Here is a 20,591-nt window from a genome sequence, read left to right as displayed (position 1 = left end):
CTCCACTGCATCAGCCCTCACAGGTGGAGTAATTTTGTTTGTTTGTTTCAATGGGCAGGATTGCCTCACACTGGGGAAGAAAGACCAGCTTGAGTGGAAGTCCGCAGTGTTTCTGACTGTGTGTGTGTGTGTGTGTGTGTGTGTGTGTTTCAATGCAACAACCAGCTCACAGTTTCCAAGTGGAAAATATTCAGTAGCATCATGTACTTGTACTATAGGCAAGAGCCTAACACGAACATCCTCAATCATTGCATCCACAAATAAGCCACCCGACACATTAATTCATTCCATCAAAAGAACTTAAGCTAGAGAATCAAGCTCATTTCATGAAGAGCGATTTCATGGCTGCTTGGAACCATGGAAAACGTAGCACTTTAAAGGTTCGGTCTTCTTTTTTTGCTTCTACCCAGATTGATCTCAGGTGTCTGTCTTCTCATCCACCCCTTTCTAAAACCAGAGCAATTGGCAGCGTATAATCCAGTAGAAGCCAATGTCAATGCTATGGTTGGTGGCTATTCTTAGCCTGGTTTTATCATTTCTAGGCAGTAAGTAGGTTATGAGCAAACACATGGAGAGCTTGGTGTGGAGTCATAACCCGTATGGTCTAGGGATGGCCTTAGTCAAGTTCAGAGATGACAGCTGTCTAGGTCATTAGGCAGTGGTGGATTTCTAGCACCATAGACTGTCTATTGACCTCATTTTTCTGTTAGAATGAAAAGGGCAGGGAAGGTAGTCAGATGTGGGGAGCTTCGAAAAGAACAGACCTAGCAAATTCATTTGAGTGGAAAGACACAACATCAAAAGCCTGTTACAGGACATGTAAGATTATGAAATAACTTGCATAATGCAATACTTGTATTTTTTAACAAAAATGTAAGTATTTACAAAATAAGATCCAAGGTAATTTTTTTTTTAAACATCAAGCAAAACATTCTGCAAAGAGACCGCATTAATTTTTTTATTTTGATTCTGTTTTCTGTTTTTCTTTTTATAGTGAGTTCATTTTAAACCATTTCATACATTTCCCATACTGATACCGCATGACCCATTGTGATAGAGGCAGGGGGCGTTCCGAGCGGCGGGGCGTGCCAGACCGCTGCTCGCCTCAGCCAGACAGCTCCACCTGCAGCTCTTTGTTCCTGCGCACCTCCGCGGCGTGCCTCTCCTAAACAACAAGGGAAGAGCGATGTCACCAAGCCTGCTGTCTGCCCCACACAGGACCAGGAGGACCCGCCCATTTTTTTTTTTTTTTTTTTTACAAATTTTTTTTTTTAGATTTTTTTAAAAATTTTTTTATTTATTCATTATAGAGAGGAGAGAGAGAGAGAGAGAGAGAGAGAGAGAAGGGGGGAGGAGCAGGAAGCATCAACTCCCATATGTGCCTTGACTAGGCAAGCCCAGGGTTTTGAACCGGCAACCTCAGCATTTCCAGGTTGACACTTTATCCACTGCGCCACCACAGGTCAGGCCCGCCCACTCTTTTGTATGTTTTGTGCTGGACTGGAAGTAACCCAGTGTGACTTCTACCTTTAGGACATTTTCCTCATTTCCCAAGAAAGGAAAACCTAGGACCTAAGACATGTCACATGGCAGAAGATCTGACAAGACTTAACAGCATCTTTACCAAAAACAACCGACCAAAAGATACTTTTTAATATTACGGCCACTGTAACAATCCAGAGAATATCAGTAAGACATCATATTGTTTCCCCTTGTTTTTAATGTTTCCCTAATGTTTCTTTAAAATTTATTTATTTATCCATTTTTTAGAGAGGAAAGGGAGATACAGAGGGAGAGAGAGAGAGGAGAGACAGAGAGAGAGAAGGGGGGAGGAGTTGGAAGCATCAACTACCATATGTGCCTTGACCAGGCAAGCCCAGGGTTTTGAACCGGCGACCTCAGCATTTCCAGGTTGACGCTTTATCCACTGCACTACCACAGGTCAGGCCTCCTTAATGTTTTAAGGGCTTTATAATTGCCAGTGGACACTTTGCTAGAATTAGATACAAAAAGGTCCTGGCCTACATCAAAAGATAGTAAATGAATGAACATTTAACTATTTAACCTTAAAGTTTTATGTTTAATGAATGTATGCATTAGTGTTCAAATGATTATACCTGCTTTAACTTATTTTTTCAAAGTGAACCATTCATTACAGTACCCAGTTAGGTCTGAAAAGAGAGAGGCTACTGCTCAGGGTTCCTAATGTGTCAGGTGGGGAAATTCTGCAGCCACACAGAGAATCCTGCTGCAATGAGATCAGCCTCCCCCATTCCTAGCAACACCATGTAATTTGTCTCCTAGGGCTTAGGATGTGAGATAAAGGGGGAGTCACAAATTGTCCTGAATAGAACACAGTGGTTCTCTACTCTCCATGGTACCAGCCCCTGTCCACTGGCATCTCCTTAGTCATGTGGGGAAGTGGGAGCTGAGGGCAAATGGAGTACGACTGACTGGTTCAGAGTCAGGGGTGTAAATTGTAGCCAGTGGAACTTTGCCCTCCTGCATCTCAGCCAAGTGCTTGCTGTGGTCCCGCCATATGTAACCTGCAGTAGGCTGATTTCTGGTGCCTCCACCAAATCCTGACCTGACCCATCCAGGTGAAGCCTAACCATATAGTCTGAGAGTATAAAAGGACTAGCTTATATAAATAAATTACGTCTCAACTTAAGGTTTTGACTAAGGCATCTAGTGGCCATTCTGGCTCCTGCCCGTGTTGCCCTGAACTTCACATACCCTGAGAGCCTCACGCATTCCTCCCTGGCAAAGCTTTCAAAAATTCCCTCAGAGTACCTGGGGCCCAGGAAAATCTCCATGACATTAAATGTATAAATTTTTAAGTTTTACGTCTGATCACCTTTGGTTCTGGCCTGACATTTGTAGTCAGAGAATAGGGGTGATAACAAAGAGTCAGTAGACTGTCGGGATCAGGCTGCCTGATTCTTAGATGGGATGGGCCAACTCTAACAGACGACACGAGGCTTCCCGAGAAATACTCAGAAAGCAGGAGGCTACCTTGTCTAAACTCTCAGCATTCCGATGACAGGGCAGTCCCACGTCTCCCTGTGTCTCCAGTGCCTAACATGTTATAGCACCCAGTATGGGTGGGGAGGGTGATGGCTCAGAAGGGATCCAGGCAGCCTTTCTCCAAGATTCTCTTTCTCAATGTTCAGTCCAACTTTTAGAAATGGACAGAACTAGATTCCACACAGCTACACTATCCATTTCCAAAAGCAGTTTTATTTGTGGGGAGGGGGCTGGAAAGACAGCAAAGAGGCCTACAGAAGGGCAAGCACGTTTTCTGGAGGCCCCGCAGCCCTGCTCATCCTGACCAGTGGGACTGAGGCCACGTTCAGTGTCGAGGAGAAAGGCACCAGGATACCCAAACACGAGGACACGCACATCCCTCATTACCTGCCCTGTCCCGTTGGTTCCCTGCAATGTCATTACAGCTGAGTTCTCCCTGCAGATGTTCCTGTGTGGAGAGGACGGGCTTCCCACCGCTCGTAAATACTCTGTCCTTTTCCGACAAATAGGTTTCTTCAACTTAATAGTGATATAGTTAATGCTACATATTATTAATTAAAGGTTAAACTAAAATGAAACATTATATATTATATATGCATGACGTATTTAATAGTTCTAATTTAATATTCCCAGTAGATTGGCTCTGGGGGTTTGTATAGCGGTCTCTTATCCATTTGGAAAGCATGACTCAGCCTCCCTAACTCCACTCCCTACTGGAAGGTTTGACAAAATCCCAGCTTCCCTATTGGATCCCCTTTCCTGGCTCACGTTGCAGCCCCACTAGGTCAGTCTACACTGGGAGACCCCGCACAGACAGGTTTTCACCAAGTCTCTCATGCTCAGATTTGTGCGTTCGCCTGGCTGTGTGTCACTTCTGAATGAACGCACCCTCCCAGGACTCTGTAGTGGTTACCTTTTCCTGCAGACGTTCAATAATAGCAGCTAGATTCGCCTCACGGTTTTCCTTGATCTGTTCCATTTTCAGGATGAGCTTTTCCTCTGCCATTTTGCTGAAGTTGTTGTTCTCCTCCAGCGCCTTCTGCAGGACTTCCCGCTCATGCTCTCGCTTCTCCGCCAGCTGTCTGAGCACCTGCGCCTCCTGAGACTGGGGGAGAAAAACATGTGTGTCTGAATCATCCGCACGCAGGCCCAAGTGCTGTGCACCAGCCACCGGGTACTGCTGGCCATTCTGTTCCTGTCCCCATGGGGCCTGGCACCTTCTACAGAGTGTGATTAGCTGGATCTTCAGCTGTGAGCGTTTCGGATAGGCTGTCATAATAGAAGAAATATTTAACCCTGACTGTGGAGTTTTTGTTTCTGTTTTTTATAAGTTGCGGCTAAGCATCTGTGTGACAGGGGATGCTGTAGTTAATCACTGGGAGGTAAACGGTGGGAAGCTTGAGGGCAGTAGGAGGGATTGGGGCAGTACCCATGTTTTCTTTTTTTTTTTTTTTTTTTTCATTTTTCTGAAGCTGGAAACAGGGAGAGACAGTCAGACAGACTCCCGCATGCGCCCGACCGGGATCCACCCGGCACGCCCACCATGGGGCGACGATCTGCCCACCAGGGGGCGATGCTCTGCCCATCCTGGGCGTCGCCATGTTGCGACCAGAGCCACTCTAGCGCTGAGGCAGAGGCCACAGAGCCATCCCCAGCGCCCGGGCCATCTTTGCTCCAATGGAGCCTTGGCTGCGGGAGGGGAAGAGAGAGACAGAGAGGAAAGCGCGGCGGAGGGGTGGAGAAGCAAATGGGCACTTCTCCTGTGTGCCCTGGCCGGGAATCGAACCTGGGTCCTCCGCTCGCCAGGCCAACGCTCTACTGCTGAGCCAACCGGCCAGGGCAGTACCCATGTTTTCTGCCTCACAGTTTTCCATTGGCTGTTGGCTGGGTCCTGTACCCAACATGCTAGCTCTCGCCAATCTAATCGCCAAATCCACTTTCCTGTTCTAGTCCAAGCCCCCTCACCCTCCCCAAGCCATTTTCTTCCTGTGCCAAGTTATCTTTGGAGATATTGTGCAAGTTGATGTCCACGTGGCTGCTGACCACAGGAAGCCCTTGTTCTGACCTCTCTGTCCCTTTCTGTGGTCACCTGGGTCATCTTTGAAGCCCTGTGGTTGCTCAGTGGTCAGAGCAGAAACATCAAAGGCAGACCCCCCTCTCCCCTGCATTTTCTTCCCACTCTGTGGGCTGCACCTCTCCTGCTGCAGCAGTGGGAGGGATGAAGAAATGGTTCTGTATGGTGATGTTAACAATTACCAGGGAGCTTGACGAAAGGGCAGAGGCCTGGCATCCAACTCCAGGGAGTCTGACTCTGTGGCTCTTTGGGGAGACCCAGGAATCTATATATTTTGGTAAGCATCCCTCGTGGTTACAATGCAGGTGCTTCTCAGTCTACTTTTTTGAAAACCACACAGGCATGGGTGTCGTTATCAGGCCCGTGTTCCAGTTTTAACTGTTGGGTGACCCTGGCTGTGCTCAACTTCTTTCCACATTCATTTTCTCCTCCACGATGCATAGCTAATTAATACTGAACTATCCGGGTTTAAGACTAAATTATTACCCACTGATTGTTTTTCGGTAATTCCCTGGGGACAGCAGGTCCTTCTAGATGGCCTTCGCAGGATTAAATGTCTGTAAACAATAGTAGATCAAAAGTATATTTCATCAGTTGTGAAGTATTAATACCACTGAAAGCATTCATAGGAAACCATTTTAGTTGATAGTAGTGGTGTGAGCTCTTACTGGAGAAATATTGCTATATAAACAATATGCAGTGTGACAAGGGACAAACACTTATCTTCAGATAAGATTCTCCAGGCATGATACAATCAGAAAGCCTTAGTGTCCCTGTTGATGTGTTTATTTAGACATTTATCAGAAACATGCTGAGTGGCTCACTGGAGATTAGACAGAAAATCCTAGGAACTAGCCCCAGTTCAGCCTTTAATCCCATCATGGCTTCCCTGACATCTTAGGCCTGCCACATTCTTGCTCTGTTGTAGCTTGCTATAAAACCAAGGTTTTCAATGGGACACTTGAATCTATGTAAACACAATAAATTTAAATTAAATAAAAAAAACCCAACCTGAAAAACTAGAGGAAATGTTAATACTGTATAAAATAAGTTGCAAATCAAGTGCAGCCTCTCTCTGGAAGAAACATGAGAACTACTTCCTAGCTGGTTCATGCTCCTGCCTCTAGGTGGGACTGTTGGTAAAGCGTTGATCTTGTTTATTTTCTGCTCCCAGGACTCCTGAATTGTTTCGGAGAGAGAGACTGACTGTATGTGTATCTGTGTTTGAAGTTTCTCTCAGAAAAGTCTTCATGCAACTATTGTTTTTTTCAGCATATGAATAAAGATATTGCCTATCTCATAGGATTGTTTATGAGTATCAAGTGAGATAATGTTTGCAAGGTATGGACTCAACACAATGTCTAATAAAGAGTTAGTACCCAACAAGTGGTAGCCATTATTACTTAAAGTAAAACTCCACACCCTGTGAGTGGGAAATGATGGCATTGAGACCTACTGGTACAGCTCTGCCTCAGGTGTGTGAGATCTTTTCTCAAACTTCCTTGGTTATTGACATTAGTGGGTTCAGGAGTCCTTATGTCGATGATGGTCAACATTGTCTTGCCTCCCTCCTTGGCACCCTTACTCATCCACTGACTGGACTGTCGGGGCAGAAAACTTCACAGTGAAGCGAGCACCTCAGAGAAAAGGGAGGAAACAACTTATCCTTCATCTCAGAAAATGCAGCTCTATCTATGTGACCTCCAGGCCAGAAAACTCTCTGGGGAGAGAGAAGTCTGGGTTATCACAAAACAAGAGTGCCATGTGTCCAAGGACGAGAGGTAAAATCGGAACCTGTGGGGTGGTTTTGGCAAAGAAAACCCAACAGATCAAAATCACGCAGGACAGAATGTAACTTCTCACAGTCCTCTGTGTCAAGCAGTGCTCCTGGGTGGCTTTCTCTCTGCTAAAGGCTGGACTTTCTGGGCAGAGTGGACTTTCTGGGCAGAGTGTTAGTCTGCTCTTCTCCCTTCTGCTTCTTCGTCCTCAGTGCATCAACAAGGAGCTACCTGGCTTTTATGGCTACTTTTTATTTCCCCGTGGAGAGAGTAACCATGGATAGTTATCAAGGGGCAACTGCATAATTTTTAATTTTCAGATGCTCAAGTTAACTTTGGCACTTTGTATTCTTACTTTTCTCTTGCAAAAGAGTCAGTGATGACCCGGGAACTGTACGGAGAAAGGCCTGAGAAAGGAAGCCCTTGGAATTAAAGGCTAAAGAGCAACACACACTCTTTCGAGCTTCTGGCCTCAGTGGGAGACACTTGGTCTGTGTGGACCCCATCAGTGAGGGAGAGCGGCCATGGCATTGGCCTTCGCTGGGGCTGTGCTAGCTCAGTTGAAATGCTCCAATTGGGGTGTTAGTGCTTTTGCAGCCACTGGGGCTCCATGAGGTTCTGCAGCCTAGGTATCAAGTGCATTTCATTAGCACAATTAACAGGGCGAAGAGAAACAGAAGGTGCAGAGCATTCTCAAGTGAGGCCACCCTACAGTGGCAGAGACCTGGTGCCCTGAGGCCTGCTTCCCCCTGGGTGCCTGTCCTCACACCTGGGAAGGCACTGTTACTGCCACTGCTGTCTCAGCCAATGCGCTGGTAGGACCTAATAATTACCTATGTTTCTAATAGTCAAAGCTCCCCGTGGGAAAAAATTGCAGGATGAGGCATTGATTATGAAATGAATTCCTCACTGAGAAAATGTGTGTGACTCCCTACCTCAGTCTTTCCTTCCTCTGTGTGATCAGCTCTTAAACCAAGTCTGCAAGGAGCTAACAATCTTGAGGGCCTCTCCTCGCTTCCTAGGCCTCCACCTACCCCGCTGCAGAGGACCATGTTTCTGCTCCTCTGCACTCGGAGCCCAGCTCCTAGATCCCACTGCCTGTGCCTCCTGTCCCCTCCTTCCTGGGAGAAGTCGGTTCTCTCAAGCATCTTGATGACGGTTCCAATCACAGCCTCAAGGAAGAAAACTGGCTCTCAATGAGCAAAGAGGCATTTAGTCCAGAAGAGTGCATGGAAACATGGCAGGTAATGAGTATGAGGATGTGGAATAAAAATGTGATCTACTAAAGCAGGGGAGCGTTTGCCTTCATTTTCTTAGAAGTCACGTTCTCACTCCCTGGTCGAATAGGTCCCCTTACTATGTCCCTTTCTGGGAGTAGATTAGCAGAAAGCAATCTTGATTGCACTGACTGACAGGGAGTCTGGACAGGTGGGATTTGCTGGAAGCTGTTAAAAATAAATTGTTCAAGGGAGAAGGATCTGGTCATGGAGGGACATTTCTGAATAGCCTGTACCCAACGTAGAAGGTCACTGAAATGCTGAAGTAGAAAATTAGGGCATGAGAAGATCAGCTGATATAATGCAAATGTCAAGGCAAAGTATTTATAGAACCAAGGCATCAGCATGACATTCTGGGAGACTAAATACCCTTCTCCATCCCACCACTGTGATTGCAGGGGCACAGCATTGTCAAATGCCTTCTCTTGGTGTAGACACCCTCATGCTGAACTCACCATCACTGGCGTAAGTATGTGAGAGGCATAGGGAGGGAAAAATAATGAGTTTGAGAGAAGAGTTATTGTACATTTAGGAACACTTTAACATTTTCGGAAGAGGTTCATTACCATTTCTTATATTGCTGAGTATAAGAGTTTAATTATGGTGCAAATGAAATGGAAGATAAATTTGAGTTAAGTGGTATATAAAACTCACTTTATGTTAGGTACACCTAAGAGATTTAAAACTTCATTTAGGTCGGGCTAGTTTTTCATTTACTTCAGAAGTAAACACATTTTTCTGTCCCATTATTGGCTTGTCCCTTCTCACTGTTTAGATATATTACTTGCCATCTAGAGCCATTTATCAGACATTAGATGTCCTTATAATAGGTTAGATGATACCTCTGATTATTGATTTACTATTTACAATGAAAAAAAAACACACATGAACTCAATTAAAGTTACAAATAATGTCTTGTTAAAATATGACAACTGAATACAATTGTATGAAACAAAAGGGTGCAACCTTCACTTTGTGTCTAAGGATCAGAAGCATAATAAGAAATTTTAAAATGATTAAAATCTAAAGGCCTTTACAATGAGCATCTGCTAAAGCCTGTAGTGCATTTACTGTGGTGAGCTCCTCAGCACAGAGCCACAGGGGAGGGAGTGACTCACGGGAGGAGCGTGTGGCCAATGGGCACAATCTCTGAAGAGCAGAGTGCTTCCTAAATGTTGACTTGTGAGTAAGCCAGCGCTCTAATTCAGAATCCATTGCTATGCACGACCCCCTGTCTTTTTCTGGGTTCAACTTTAATTGCCATCTACAATGTGAGGTGCCAACCAATGGAAAAGATAAGTCTACCAAGGTTGCTGACTAATGATCCCCTTTATGCCATTTTATTAAAAAATAAGCAACACATCAGGCCCTGGCCGGTTGGCTGAGCAGTAGAGCGTCGGCCCGCCATGTGGAAGTCCGGGGTTCGATTTTGATTCCCGGTCAGGCACACAGGAGAAGCACTGATCTGCTTCTCCACCCTTCCCCCTCTCCTTCCTCTCTGTCTCTCTCTTCCCCTCCCACAGCCAAGGCTCCATTGGCACAGAATTGGCCCGGGCACTGAGGATGGCTCCATGGCCTCTGTTTCAGGCGATAGAATGGCTCCAGCCACAACAGAGCAACACCCCAGATGGGCAGAGCATCGCTCTTTGATGGGCATGCTGAGTGGATCCCGGTCGGTTGTATGTGGGAGTCTGTCTGACTGCCTTCCCGCTTCTAAATTCAGAAAAATATCAAAAAAAAAAAAAAAAAAGCAACACATCTTTCTTTCATAGGTTTAGTGACTCTGAACTGAGGTGATTGTGCCAATATCATCATTATGGCAATTATATGTCACTGGACTTATTTGAATAGCACTCTTTTTTTTAATCTTTATTTTCTGACAGAGACAGACAGAGACAGAGAGAGGGATAGACAGGGACAGACAGACAGAAAGGGAATGAGATGAGAAGCATTAATTCTTCATTGCAGTACCTTAGTAGTTCATTAATTGCCTTTTCATATATGCCTTGACTGGGTGGCTACAGCAGAGCGAGTGACCCTTTGCTCAAGCCAGCAACCTTGGGCTTCAAGCCAGTGACCTTTGGGCTCAAGCTAGCAACCATGGGGTCATGTCTATGATCCCACGCTCAAGCCAGTGCCCTGTGCTCAAGCTGGTGACCTTGGAGTTTTGAACCTGGGTCCTCTGTGTCCCAGTCTGACACTCTATTCATGGTGCCACTACCTGATCAGGCGTGAATAGCATTCTTTTTAATTTAATTTATTTTAGCAGGAGATTTTTATCCATGCCACTTAAATCTTTAAGTTTTCATCATTTTTTTAGAACATCAATTTTTTCAAGCCACTTTTATATGTTATCTAGCAAACTATCTTTCTTTATAATGTGAAAAGTATTCTCAATATTTCAAAGTATGTATGAAAGACATTGTACAGTAACATTTCAGCATCTACATTAATGAGAGACTTCTTTATAAAATTATGAATTTGTTAGACCATCATATCTGTGAGGTCAGGAACTGGACATGTTTTTACACAATCACAGCTCACCGTACTTCACAGTGCTTGTGATGTGTCTTTATGTAGAGTAAGTAATTCCTCTCATTCTCACAATGACTTCACAGTGTAGGTCCTATTGTTTGTCCCATTTTACAGATGGGTAAAATAAGACAAATGGAGTTTAGTGTCTTGCTCAAAGTCACACAGTGATCAAGTGATGGAAACTGACTTTAAGTCATAGGTATTCCCTTAACCACGTGATCTTAACCACTATACTTTAAAAAACACTTTTAAATACTGTGCTTGGCTTAGGCTATTCATATAATTTACTGTCCAAATGGGAACACTAATAAGATTGAAATAAATAATAATAATGATATCAAAACAGCAGGAATAAACTGGAATTGTCTTGGGTTAGCTGGGATGTATGGTTTAGATTAGTTCTTTTTCCTCTCGCTAAATAAATGTTTGTTGAATGAATAAATGGATAGATGAAAGGATGGATAAATAGACGGATTAATGGATGATTAAAGTGTTTCTATTATTTCACCCATGTGGGTCAGTTGTAGTATGAAACTTTGATTTCAAAATATGCGCTTCAAGCTAACCTCAGGAGATAAGGTGGTTTCATGGAGGTGAACACTGATTCCCAGAGATAATAAAAAATGGAGAAAAAGCAGGGAAAAGTCTGATTTTTTTAAAAAAAATAATAAACTCCCACGAACTCATCAATGGAACACTAATTCTGGTTTAAAGGAATGGTCCAATATAGACACCAGATGGTCAGAGCAGCAATGGGATCAGCAGGTGAAGTGAGGACCTGGGGAACCATCAAACACTTGACACAAAGTGGATTCAGGCCCATGTGGGCCATCTCTATGGAAACCTGGCAGTGGTAAATCTGGAAACTCCAGCACAGTGGTCGGCAAACCCCGGCTCACGAGCCACATGTGGCTCTTTGGCCCCTTGAGTGCGGGTGCAAAGGCCAGCTTAGGAGTACCCTAATTAAGTTAATAACAATGTACCTACCTATATAGTTTAAGTTTAAAAAATCTGGCTCTCAAAGGAAATTTCAATCATTGTACTGTTGATACTTGGCTCTGTTGACTGATGAGTTTGCCCACCACTGCCCCAGCAGCACAGCCTCGGCCACTGTTTCCCTGACGGGCCCCCTGAACGCTCAGAAGCAGGCTGTTCAAGGGTACTAATGGAGGGGGAGGAGGACTCATACGCTGTCTTATGTCTTAAAAGCATATCAAGAAATCATATTTCATACTATGCCTACGTCTATCTTTATTCTACTTTGAGTTAGAATTATATCAATTTAGTGAAAAGTGCTTATTATTTTATGAAAATTGTAGTTACTGGCAGTTACTTATTCCTTTGATTATAACCATGACAAAAAGAATTTATAAGTATCCGTTTAATTGTAGTGTGTTTGGTAGGCAGAATATTTAAAAATTTATAGCATGTGGGGGAGGGGATGGGCCCAGGGCAATGAGTAGGTAGCTGACCACTGGGCCTGTTAGAGAGCTGTGTGTTTTTGAAAGCTTTCAGTGACTCCTTGTTTGTCATGTGATAGAGTTTGAGTACCTAAATTGGCATTCAAAGCCCTCCACAATCTCACCTCTCTATTTCCCTACTCCCCACACCCATCTATCAGTTCAGACAGCTGGTCTACCCACCACCCTAAAAACATACTTCCTGTGTTTCCTTTTTGGGCATCTCAGTTCTGGAATCACTTCCTTAGTCTAGAGCACTGTCTCTACTTATCTAACTCTAGTTAGTTTTCTAGGCACCTGGCTTTTAAAGCAGGCATTTCTCTGAACAAAAGCTGCCATTCCCATCAAGTAGGGTAAGAGTTCTTTCGTTTTCTGTTTGTTTGTTTGTTTTTTTGTGATAGAGACAGAGAGAGGGACAGATAGGGACAGGGACAAACAGACTGGAAGGGAGAGAGATGAGAAGCATCCATTCTTCATTGCAGCACCTTAGTTGTTCATCTATTGCTTTCTTATATGTGCCTTGACTGGAAGGCTATAGTAGACAGAGTAACCCCTTTCTCAAGCCAGCAACCTTGGGCTCAAGCTGGTGAGCCCTGCTCAAACCAGCTGAGCCCGTGCTCAAGCTGGCGACCTCAGAGTTTCAAACCTGGGTCCTCCGCGTCCCAGTCTGACACTCTGTTCACTGTGCCACACACTGCCTGGTCAGGCAGGAAAATGTTTTATATTCCTCAGTGACCAAAGGGGGATTAAGGTCGGTTGAGGCCCCTGGCATAGAAGAAAATATTGGGCTCCTTGAAAAAAAGAGGGAAAATAAAAATACATATTAACCATATTTTTAAATAAATAAAAAATATTATGTATTATTAATGTTAAAATTATACATGTGAAACCAAACTTGGTGTTGTTAGAAAAAAGTGTGAAGTTGGGGTTTTGCGGGGCCCTTCTGAAGTCGGGGCCCAGGGTGCGTGCCCGGTGCGCCCTTCATTAAATCTGCCTCTGTCAGTGACCTCCCATTTCACTTGAAAGTCAAAGTCTTTAAAATGCTTCTTCCTGACCTCAGTTCCTACGGGTCTCCCCTCACCCCTGCTGCTTTGGCCACACTGCCCTCTGCGGTTTCTCAGACAGTCCTCACGTGCTGCTGACAGGTTCTCTGCATTTGTCATTCTCCTCATTGCACGTGTTCTGCCCGGGCAGTTGGATGGCTCACGCCCACCTCATGCTTCTCTTCAGATGTTCCCCTTTTCAAGAGGCCTTTTCTGACCACCCATACGAATAGAGTCTTTCACTCTAGTACTAACAGTTTCCTTTGTCCTCCTTTAGTTACTATGAAATGACATATATATATTTATATTTGCTATTTCTCCCCCATTGAAATGTAAGATTGATGAGAGTCTCCCTAATGCCTGGAACAGTGCCTATCAAATAAGAATGCTCAATAAATACCTGTTGATTGAGTGATTTTCCCCAGACTAAGAATTCTTTGGATTGTAGAGTTTATTTAATGCAATATCAGAAGATGTCGGAGGCTTATTGATCATTATTTTGTTTTAGAATGAGAGAAAGAAATAAAAAGTCAAGACAAGTTACACATTGCCACGTTAACATTTTGCTCTGCGAATGATCACCTAAAAATATTCACAGTACTAACTATGGCCAAGCACTATTAAGCAGAAGATATAATCCTTACCTTCATGGAGTTTATAATCTAATAGGGGGGGATATAGGGTTAAATAAATATGCAGATAAACATGTTTATCAATTGTGCCAAGGGTGACAAAGGGAAAAGAGACCTGAGAACCATGAGAGAGAATGACAAGTAAAAACTGGGCTTGGAGAAGCCCCCTCCCCACAACAAGGAATTGACATAAAAACTGAGACCTCGTCAGGCAAGGAAGAAAGTGTGAGATTTAGAAGATCCTTTTCACTTACAAAGGGTCCTCAACTCCACCCGGGTTGGTTCTGATAATGTAAAGATTGCAATCATCACATGGAAGTTTCATTTTGACTTTATAAATTTATGTCAATGGAATTCTTAGAGAATATGCAAGAAAAAAGAACAAAGTTGAATCTGAATAATTACCTGGCACCAATTTGAAAAAGTTAGGCCTGACATTCCCCATGGCTCACTACAAGTGCTCTGGTCTAATCTTGTGCCATCCTGCTTGGTAGCCACGTGTGGCTAGTTTCAAGACTGCTAGAAAAATTTAGAATACATTTACTGCTCGCAGTATATTTCTGGTGGACAGTGCTGGTCTAGATACCCACATCGATCACTTTTTTTGTTCTTATTATATCAAAATAGCCACATGGGCTGTCAGTGGGGCTAAAGAAGAGAATTACAAATTGAATAGTGCATGAGCTAAAAAATTATTCTAATGATCATCTACATGTTTGATAAAAACTGGATGCTTGCAATTTTTCTTGTCTAAGATCCATTTCCCTTTCTTCAGGTAAGAACACCTCAGTTTCCTTTTGGATATCACTTCTCCTCACTTCTAACCTCAGAAATCTTAACTTCTCTGTGGGTCATTGGTGATCCTGTGATCCAGGGTAGCCAAATGAAATGCTGGCTCCCCTTGGCCACAGGGATTGCTAAACTCTCTTGCTGTTGAAACCAACTAGAAGCAGATAAGAAGAAAGTTTCTTGACAATATTGTTTGATCTCCTGAAGCTGCAACCTGTCCTAGACTTTTTTAGTCATAGACTCTGTTCTTGTTTTAGCTAGTTGAGCTGGGTTTTGGTTATATGCATGTCCTCACTTTGATAATTACTGAGTTATGTTCACTTGCTGAAGGCTTTTTGAGAGAATGAGCAGTTCTTCAAATGAGCGATAAGTCAGTACGACCCAATGGAATAAAATCAATGAATGATATTTTTAGGTTGGTACTTGCTGTTAATTAGTTGTATTTTCTTCTAACTAAAGACCTACTACGAACATATATTCTATATAATGATTTTTTGCTTTGAAAAATTTAAAAACAAGCTATACCAAAGATGCGATGGAATACTGATTTCAAAAGGTTCAAAGAACATTTTTCCTGGGAGTAAATACTGGATGATCACATGTGCAGATGTCTTTTAGCCATGCGGCCAATTTCTTGTTCAATTCAATTGCATTAATATATAATTGTTGATAAGTTATTGGTGTTATGGGGCAGGAATTTTACTAGAATCAGTGAGTAGCTAATTAGTAAAGCTCTGAGTTAATTTTGATTATCTTTGTGTTGTTTTTCTTTTTCCTTGAATAATTTTCTTTAAATTAAATGCATAACCTAGAATCACCAGCAACATCCTGAACCACGATGTTGAATTTTAAGCTCTAAGCTCCCATTTTAGCTCAGTCACTGAGTTTGGATTCTAATCAAGTCATAGCACTGCACATGTCAACCCATGACTGATACGTGTGACCTGTAAGATCCCACGGCTCAGGCGAGGGCTTACACTGTCCTGAGTGCAGCATGCTCCCTACTGTCATAGTTATTTGTTTAAAGTCTTGATGGACTGTCACTCAACAAGTTAACTCAGCTTTACTATGATAGGAAAGCTATAAATAACAACCAAAAAAGCTAATAAATATTTATATTTTTAAAGCAACTTTCTGGACCTATACTCGATTAGTAGCTAGTTTTCTCCTTTTAAAATTCTTCCCTATAACAACAGTAATTGGGGAAATACAATGAACATATATGTAAAGAAATAAATGCTCAACAGACATTTGGAGACCTTCACTCTTTAGTGAAAATTGAAATCATGATTGGTGTGTTGCATGATACAGGAAGATTTTTTTCAACCACAAAGGTTAAAACAAAAAGTATTTTCTAGTTCAGAAAATGTAACCTGAGAATTTCTAATTTTTGATCCTTGTTATTTGAGACTACATAGGTGTGTATTTATCTGTATGTATGTATGTGTGTGTGTATAGGCACACACACACATGCATTTGGGGTTTTCCTGCACTCCCTGTTAGAAAATTCAGTCTTTAGGAGAAAGACTATCTTCATTCTTGTTGTAACTATCCCATAGTGGTGTTTACTAGGTTGGCTTTTAAAGATAACATCTTAATAAAATTAAAATTTTTATAAATGCAAAATTTCCATTCAAATCATAAGACTATGCATGGAGGATATTCTTAGTGACTAAACAGTTCTAAAAATACATGATGATAAAGCCAGTGTAAAAGATAACATAGGTATGAATTACCTAAACCAGTGGTAGTCAACCTGGTCCCTACCGCCCACTAGTGGGTGTTTCAGCTTTCATGGTGGGCAGTAGCGGAGCAACCAAAGTATAAATAAAAAGATAGATTTAACTATAATAAGTTGTTTTATAAATATTTATTCTGCCAAACTTGGCGAAAATTCGACATAAAGTACTTGGTAAGTAATTATTATTATATGCTTTAACTTGCTGTAACTCTGCTTTATAAATTTTACAAAGTAACTTCCCTACTTTATAAATCACCTTTACTGTGGAACCGTTGGGCAGTTAGAAAATTTTACTACTAAGAGAGATACAAAAGTGGGCGGTAGGTATAAAAAGGTTGATTACCCCTAAACCAATTCCATTTGGGCTGATTAAAGGTGTCCCGATGGATGGCCTCTCACAATCACGTGTTGGTACGGATGTATTCAGACATAACTTCTGTGTATAAAGTCCTCAGGGCTTCTGAGTGCCCTCCACTTTTAACACCCTTGGCTTTTCTTAGTCGTCAGATTGTCGAAAATTAAAATTTGGCAAAAAGAAAAAAATATATAATACAAACAGGGACCAATGAAAAAAAAGAAAAAAAGAACCATCAAGGCTTAGAAGTGAGTACAGGAAGACACGCATAGATCCCAGAGAGGGTCTTGATCGTGGGAGGAGCAACTTTAAGGGCAGATAGCAAAGACTTGAGGAGGGCAGGCAAGCTCCTGGTGCCCATCCTGGGGGACAGCAACTTCTATAACAAGGGACTTCAAATGGGGGAGGGTCACCAGGGCACTGAAACTCTGTTAGTTTCTGAGACTTCTGGCTTTAGCTGGTCTAAAAGCAGCAAACTTTACTTGACGTCTGCTGATTCTAGGTCTATTGAAGACATGCATGTGCTCAGGTGTCACTGTCCTCTGGAACCTCTCCTAGGTGTGTGTGTGTGTGTGTGTGTGTGTGTCTGTGTGTGTGTGTGTGTGAGAGAGAGAGGCAGAGAGAGAGAGAGAGGGAGTATATAAGTGTCTACTCACTATGTTATACACCTGAAACTATTCCAATGTATGTCAACCATAATAAAATAAAAATTTTAAAAAATGCGGCCCTGGCCGGTTGGCTCAGCGGTAGAGCGTCGGCCTAGCGTGCGGAGGACCCGGGTTCGATTCCCGGCCAGGGCACATGGGAGAAGCGCCCATTTGTTTCTCCACCCCTCCGCCGCGCTTTCCTCTCTGTCTCTCTCTTCCCCTCCCGCAGCCAAGGCTCCATTGGAGCAGAGATGGCCCGGGCGCTGGGCATGGCTCTGTGGCCTCTGCCTCAGGCGCTAGAGTGGCTCTGGTCCCAATATGGCGACGCCCAGGATGGGCAGAGCATCGCCCCCTGGGGGGCAGAGCGTCGCCCCTGGTGGGCGTGCCGGGTGGATCCCGGTCGGGCGCATGCGGGAGTCTGTCTGACTGTCTCTCCCTGTTTCCAGCTTCAGAAAAATGAAAAAAAAAAAAATAATAAAAATAAAAAATAATAAAAAAAATTTTTTTTAAAAAAATGCACGGAAAAGTTACCTTCCTTCTTTCCTCGGCGGCCTCCAGTTTTTTCTGGATCTCCTCCAGGGACAGGTCTTTCTTTTTGGGGGAAGCTAAGGTTCGAGGGGCTTCGGAGATGGGAGATGGTGGCTTCAAGATCAGCTCAAAAGCCTGGCCGGAGGCACGTTTGTTGATTTGCTTCACTTCCATGTCTGAGAAATGAATATTTGAGAGTGTTAAACACACAGAGCATGAAACATGGTCTTATTTTAATAACCTGAATCCTGGAATTGAAAATGGCATTGCTGTTCTGTTAAACAGGAATAAAACGCTTCACAAGACCATTTGCTCTACCTTGTTTTGAAAATATAAGACTTCTTTCTTCAGGATACTTACGGATATATTTTAAAAGAATAAATATATACGGTGTTGGGGAATTCAACAATGTCCATAGGAAATTGAGTCATGACAGGCATACTTAGGAAAAAAATAGCCTGAATTTATTTTAATCTAAACTTTATTTTCCTTTTGAATAAAATATGAGTGTCACGCGAAAATCAAGTAGCACAGAGTTAGATATTCTTGTGTGTGGAAATTACCATGGCTGGAGGCATTTTCAGGCTAAAGGATGAAGAGAGCAACAAAGTTCTCCAGTTCCCATATGTAGTCCAGTGGCTGGGAATCACAGGAGCCACTAGGACGAACGTGGCTCCCTGCGAGGTCGGAAATACTGGGCCTGGCAGTGCTCATGTGCAAAGCATCCTGTCATTTCCTGGTGTGTACCCTTCAGTGTGTTTGTCGACCAGAGTCATCAGCAAGCATGTGTAGCGTCCACAGTGGGGAGGACTCGGTGAGGGGGTCCCTGTCTTCAAGGCGCTTACAGTCTAATAGGGACAAGAAGACGAGATCCCACTGCAGTATCATTGCTCCTAGTCTGTTGCTTCTTAGAGCATCTTCCTTCAGGATGTCTCAGCTATAAACAGGAGCCTAGAGAGAGTCATCCTGTTGGAGGAGGGAGGGGCCACATCTGCCTAGCTGAGTCACACACTGTGTACATTTAAGAAATGTCTAGGAACTGAAGAAGGCTAGCCGTTTTTTTCACCAGCAGTTTAGGTGTGAGAGATAAGCAGATTAACAGACCCTCAGGTTTGAATGCTGTGTAATTGATTTACAACATAATCTAATTTATACATAAATAGAATGATGGCACCTGCCAGGGCATTTTTGATTATACAACTTAGCACTTAGGAAAAGATAATTTCTTAAAAGCTCACCAGACAACTCTCACTTTTGGGTGAGTCATTTTACTTTGAGCCCAGACGATCCCTCTCATTTCAGGCCCAGGACCTTACTCTCCGAACCTGCCCGGAGCCGGGCTATGTGCCGTTCGCTGCTGTGCCTCCCCTCCCAGGGGTTGGAAAACAGCGGTGATTTTGTTCATGTCAAGTTCTGTGCGCACGGGTTTAACCACCTTCAGTGGCCTAGAATGACATCTGGATCTTTACCCCACACTGCTTCCTAACACTCAGGTGCTCTCTAATTCTTAATGTCCTTTTAAAGTTGTGGCAACCAAGCTGGCCAGGTGTCCAGGTGAGTTCCGACTAGAGCGGAGCAGAGAAAAAGGGTTACTTCTCTTGACACGAATACTATGCTTCCTTCAAGTTCTTTTGCCTGGTTAGCGCACTTGCAAGTTCTCAGGTGAGATCCGTGTGGAGAGGAGCTGCCAGCAGACCCTCAAAGGCCAACAGGAGATGTACACAGAACCAGTTCAGTATGTGCATTGGATAGGAGATGGGATTTTGTTTTATAACTGTAAAAATATTTAAAATTTTCCTGAAGGCATCCAAGTTTGTACTTGTGTTATAAATAAAATTCAATAAAAATTATAGGACCTTATGAAAAAAGGTTTCAGGCAAAAGAACACAGGCAAATAAAAATGGCTTGTTTGATAAGGTGATGGGATTCTAAATGGCTTAGGTTAGAGGCTCAGGAATCAGAACTGCGCTGTTTGCACCCCAGTGGTGAGCACGGCTTCCTGGCTGTGTGACACGGAGCTGGGCAGCTTCTTTAAGCTTTTTACTTCCTCACCTAAAAGATGGAGCTCCAAAGAGCCCTTTCGTTATAAGATTGTTGTGAACATTAAAAAATAAGACTTACCAGTCCAAATTAATCAATTATATTCATTAAGTTTGTGCAGTGTTTTCTATGTCAATTATAGCTCAACAAAGAAAGCTGTTTTAAACAATTAAATTGTCAAGATGTTGAAAAAAAGAAAAGATAAAAGATACTAAATGTAAAGCCCAGGCCACAACACTTATTGTGTATAAATGTAAACTATAATAATAATGATGATGATGATAAATGTTACATAATTGTTATCATCATCACCATCATAATAATAATAATTAGATACCATTATTATTATTATGTAATAATAATTATTAGATACCATGCCTGCAATAAATACTTCAAGTTACGCAAGGCAAGGCTGAAGACTCTGAACATTGGAAGTTCTCTACCAATGCTTTTAGGAAGCAGACCATGAGATGCTGTGCTGTTTGTTCAAATTCTAAGACTGACTTTAACATAACCTCTGACTCTTCTTGCCCCTTAATCCCTGAGTCAGCTGAAATCGCTGGGTCGTCTCTGCTCGGCCGGCACACCTTGCACATCCTCTGTCTCAGTGCATAGCCATACTCGCTCTCTTCACTGACCTGTTTAGTGTGACATTCTTCTAGGCC

At 43.0% G+C, this 20,591-nt stretch overlaps 1 protein-coding gene across 1 annotated transcript in view; it reads right to left on the bottom strand.

The window, feature by feature from the left end:
• Window positions 1–388: 388 nt before the first annotated feature.
• STMN2 (stathmin 2) overlaps window positions 389–20,591 on the bottom strand; it is a 44,564-nt gene continuing 24,361 nt past the window's right edge. The window contains exons 3-5 of the mRNA XM_066266366.1: window positions 17,890–18,062; window positions 3,941–4,132; window positions 389–1,165 (exon numbers count right to left, since the gene is read on the bottom strand). Coding sequence (XP_066122463.1) covers window positions 1,106–1,165; window positions 3,941–4,132; window positions 17,890–18,062 — 425 coding nt within the window. The 3' untranslated portion in view covers window positions 389–1,105. The remainder of the gene's footprint in view (window positions 1,166–3,940; window positions 4,133–17,889; window positions 18,063–20,591) is intronic.

This window comes from Saccopteryx bilineata, chromosome 3 (assembly GCF_036850765.1).
Source record: "Saccopteryx bilineata isolate mSacBil1 chromosome 3, mSacBil1_pri_phased_curated, whole genome shotgun sequence".
NCBI lineage: Eukaryota > Metazoa > Chordata > Mammalia > Chiroptera > Emballonuridae > Saccopteryx > Saccopteryx bilineata.
This window is presented reverse-complemented; position numbering and strand designations above follow the sequence as displayed.